A 5010-nucleotide genomic window follows, 5' to 3' on the forward strand; every position below is an offset into this window, starting at 1 on the left:
TTCAATATTTTATGGAATGAGGACTGCAATCGCCCTATGCGTGAAGATTTTGAACGAGCTGAGATGCGAAATGCGCTATCTGCTATATCACCGAACCTCGGGCTAAAGAGGAGAAGGCTTGGGAAGAACAGATTTACCTTTTCTAAAGAACTTTCAAAAGCTCAGATCAGCCTGGAGCGCTGTAGGGAATTGCTCCGTCGGAATTCCGCCTCAAAGTCCAAGGAATAGCGCCATTGAACTCAGTTGGACAACTATGCACGAAGAGTCGCTACAATAATGATTATTAGAAAAGTTAACATTCCAGAGCGTGGAGGAGCGGGCCCACAAGATTATCCTGTTTGAAAAGCTGTTTGATCTTTTGGTAACTAGTGCATGTTTAAAGATTTTAATATCATTGGACTTTCAAACCTAATTTCATGGAACATAACCTCCAAGGACCTTCCTGATGATCTTAACAATGTATGACTTCTGTCTCTGGCCCAATCAAAGCCATCTTTCCCCAGACCCTCACCCGTAGTAATAAATTGAGAGTTCTTTTTGTAGCGATACGGCATAACTGTCAAGTCCTATCTATTACTTTATGTAGGGGTAGGGCGAGGTTTGTAGCATACAGAACCCCGGAGGCAGCCAGTTTTGCCGACTTGTACTTGTTGTCAAAAAGTAATGAGTTTGCAATTTCAGTTGATCACTCTGTGAAATATAATCCATGATTATTTTCGACTTCTGAGGCAATATAGTTCCGCTTACATCTGCGCCACTTTTTACATCTGGTACTATGCCCTGGGAACTATTCTGAAGCATGAGCGTGATTAATATTCAGAGTGCCTTGAGAGCAGAGAGCTACTTTAGGTGAATAACTCTGCCTTGTGGGTAGATTAAAAATCATGGTCTCTGCCATTTTCTTAAATCTAGTGCTATGCACTGGGAACTACTCGGAAGTGTGGGCATGGTTCATATACAAAGTGCCCTGGGGACAGGTGGCCGCTTTAGGTGGATAACTCTGCCTTGTGGAGAGATAAAAATCATAGTCGATGCAAATAATTGTGTGGGCTGCCGTGGGGATTTCCTTTCCTTGGGAACGGTGGATGGTGAGTAAAAACAATGCTGTGCCTCGAGTTGTGTCCACAATCGTGGTGTTGCGGGTTGAAGAGCGCCCTAGAGAGGAGATATCTCTCTCAAGTTTAAAAAGTATTCTGGGGATTAAAAATGCCTCGTTATAAAATGTCTTAAGGAACATGGCATTTTCCATGAAAAGTGTGGTTTCCCTCAAGCTTAAAGAGCATCTCAGACACTAAAATGCCTCAGGACTATGAAATATTTCAAGAATCATGGCATCGATACTAAAATGTGGTCTTCCTTGAGATTAGAGAGCACCCTAAGAACTGAAAATGCCTCGAACATTTTAAAATGTTCAAGGGAATCATGATATTTGAGATATACGTGGTCCCCCTCAAGGTCCAGAAACGGTTCTGTGGGAAATTTTAACCCTTGAGGTGCTACGGTAAGCCGTGGTTGATCCGCCTCAAAAAAAAATGCCGTTGAAACGAAAACAGCCCCAGGAGATACATAACTTGATGCACGTTAAGCATGGAAAGAAAGTGCCCCAGGAAAATATTTATATAATGACCATATTTTTGAGGAGATATGCCGTAAGAACAACACGTACCAATTTCTCGAGTGATAGGCTCCAAAGGACAGAAATGGGGCCGGGATTTTGAGCTGACCCTCATCCTGCAAGGCCAAAAGCATCGTCCAGTCGGAAAATAGTAAAATGTTTCTTAGCACATGAATCTTAATGTGCTAATATATTGCGGAGAAAGAATACAATGCAAAATATTGCTGTACTGTGTAGATACTGTGTATTTTGAATGTCAGAGCTGCATTGCACAAAACAGAGAAGATGCATGCAGTTTCTGGCCTGGCTAAACCTTTCATTGCAAACTGAGATCACGTGAGCGTGCACACATTTGGACCAATAAGATCACAGGATAGGACCCCTCGGCTGCACCTTCCCTGCTAATTAGGAATTTGAAGCAGCTATATATATATATATATATATTGACCTAAGTCTTTGCTTCGCTTCGCTCCGCAAATTATCGATTGGGTGCGTCTGCTGCATTCTGTGGGGTTGGACAGGAGTCGTTTTCAATTTTAGTTGGCCGGTAGGACGCGGCGCTTAAGAAGAGATTACAGCGAACGCAGCACTAAATTAATTAAACTTAAATACACTGAGGCGCGAAAGGAGCAGCTAAGCGCCGACGAAAAAGAATCTTGCTGTCCAGCAAATATTGAGTCATCAAGTGAAATATTTTAATGACGTGGCTCTCTTTGACCGTGGGTCCTTGGTCGCCACAAGACCACAGAAATTGTTGAAATAGGTTCAGAGTATGGGATTGTTATTTCTATCTATGCTCTCTACACTGAGACGGAACAGCACATATATATATATCAGTTCCAGCCCCAGCCACAATATTCAGCCACCGTGATGCTCAGCCACAGCGATATTCAACACTCCCACTCGATGGCAACTCCCACCCAAGGATGCCAGCGACTACTCATCACGGTTGCGACGAGCCCCGTTAAAACCTTCAAAAAACCTTTGAGGGAAAAAGAAGGAAAGGGTGCCCGTGGTACCCTAGTATCCATCCAGAAACCCATAAGCCATAAGTGTCACTCGATACCAAGCCCTCTTCGAAACCATTGGTGCTTATGTGAGCTGGCACAGTTACGCTGACACAGATCTGTTCGACACAGGTCAAACTGACCTGTGCCGACTGACCTGTGTCAGTTCCAAACATAGAGCAGCGATCACAGGACCTTCGCTGGTCTATGACTTTTGACCGAAGTACCCCGTGGATACAAAACAGATTAGATTCTGTGATAGACAGAACAGTACACTTCCAAACCCATGCCGACTGTTGCATATATAGATAGTTTCTAGGTCGATACATTACAATAAGCTTCGCGACGTTTTTTTGCTACCTGCTCCGCAGGCTTAAACCTGTTGGAAACGAAGTCAAGCTGTCTGTCTCTGGTTGCTTCCACCATTGGAATAAAGAGGACTGTGTTTGTTCCTTCTTCTCACGCTACCCGAAAACAATCGGAAGGCCTGATGTCCCGGCTGTCTTTGTCGCACGGGGTGAATCCGACCCTTTTTCGCCGGTATTACATCACTAGCCGCTCAACCACGGAACAACGCCCGTTCTGATCGATTTCGGCGGGGTCGACTGATACTGTGTCCGCCTCCCTCCAATTCCCCCGTTCGAGAATTTTAAAAACGATTCTGATCCTCCCCTGACCTGACGCAGCCTGTGATGATGCTTCGGGACGTGGTTCGCCAGAATGTTCATCTTTTTCGGACCTTTGTCCGAGTAAACTTCTCCGATCAAGCTGGGTGACTCGTTTGGAGGCATTTTCTATCTGCGCAGATGCGTCCTGCTCTGGATGTGCTGCTTGCGCAACTCGCTCTCTATCTACTTCTTCCGGGTAGTCTTCTGCTTCACAGGGTTCTTGTTGGTTTCGCGGTCGCTCCATGTGTTTAGCCTGTTCCTGTTCATCATCATGCCAGTGTCATAAGAATCGTCTGGAAAATTCTCTACCTATCATCCAGGAGCTACCTTTTGACCGTTAAAGCTTAGCTGTTTCTTGGCGCGTTGGTGCGGCTTGCATTTCTGCACTCCTGCGAAAAAGCGATTTTGCAGTTTTGCATTTTCACTTTTTAGCATTTTTTACGCAAGCCAGCAGGCGATTTGGATCAACATACATGATTCGATGGTCATCGCGTGTATGCTGTGGCGCTTATGGCCTCTGTCGATGGGAGCAGGAATAGGACAGTGAGAGACAACCACCTCGTGTGTTGCCAGGAGCACGCCAAGCCATAATCCCATTAAAAGTCACGTTCTTGGCGTGCTTACGGACGCCAAGACGTGGTGTGCCGACAAATGACACACCATCTTACTTTAGAAGAGGCAGTCCACGGCTCTGCTGGGGGTAATGAGAAGTGACGATTTTTGTCTTGCGGGGGGGTCCATGCAGTCGCCCTGCTGGAGGGCGATTTCTGTAACAGGACAACGAAGGGGTGCCCCTGCCTGAAAGACCGATGCGTAACAGACCAGCACAGGCATCGACGCTAGCGCGAATATTCTACTAGATTAGACGCATAAAATAATAGAAAGGGTAGATGTGGGAGCAGGCAAAAGAAATCCAGAAATCCAGGAACGCAACCCAGGTCGATGACGACACTTCCTCTAGACTCGGGTGTTCCGTTAGCTTCCATCACAGCAGTCACCCCTTTACTAGCAGTCACCCCTTTACTAGCAGTCATTCCTTTACTAGCAGTCACCACTTTTCTAGCGGCTCACACAACCGGCCGGCCATTACTACATTACGAGCCTGTTTTAAATCGGTGGTGCTGATGGATAACAAGTCAAAACCTTTGATGGCCACGATTTTGGGTCTCAAGAACGTGGCCCGAGAGCATGTAAGCGCCGCAGCAAAACGACCGATCGCTCGAAATAACGATTTGACAGAAGCGTCCTTTTGAAAAGCTCCTTTTGGCTCAAGGGCAAGGATGACATCGGTTGGAGAGACGCAGAGAAGAACACCACGAGGCCACGATTCCGAGAGATGTGGCCGTGGCTACGTTCTGCTCGTGGCCCGAGAAGGGATCTATTTTCGGGCTCGCAGCCGTCTTTTCGTGCGATCCATTTCGAGCATCCTTCCATTTTGTTCCCCTTCTCAAGATGTATAAATACCATCGTGCGCTTCGCTATCGAGCGATTCCTACAACTCCTCATTCCCGCTGATACACTTCGCCTTGGGATCCCTATTCTTTCTGTCTCTCTTACTACACCAAGCTTCTATTTTCGCAACCAAGATGGCCATCCAACACTTCCAATTTGTAGAAAGTAAAAGTGCGAAGAGATGTCGCCGTCGCTTGAAGTCGGAACGATCACAGCTCACCGGCGAGGACTACCACGCAAGGGATGCCGCTCGAGTGGCTCGGGTCCG

The 5010-nt window shown here is 46.5% G+C and overlaps 1 protein-coding gene across 1 annotated transcript in view; it reads left to right on the top strand.

Annotated features, from left to right (window-relative positions):
• Positions 1-4876: 4876 nt before the first annotated feature.
• Positions 4877-5010, top strand: part of HCAG_00481 (predicted protein) — a gene marked incomplete at both ends in the record, with an annotated part of 654 nt that continues 520 nt past the window's right edge. The window contains one exon of the mRNA XM_001543385.1: positions 4877-4913. Within this exon, the coding sequence (XP_001543435.1) occupies positions 4877-4913 (37 nt within the window). The remainder of the gene's footprint in view (positions 4914-5010) is intronic.

This window comes from Histoplasma capsulatum, genomic scaffold (assembly GCF_000149585.1).
Source record: "Histoplasma capsulatum NAm1 scaffold_1 genomic scaffold, whole genome shotgun sequence".
NCBI lineage: Eukaryota > Fungi > Ascomycota > Eurotiomycetes > Onygenales > Ajellomycetaceae > Histoplasma > Histoplasma mississippiense.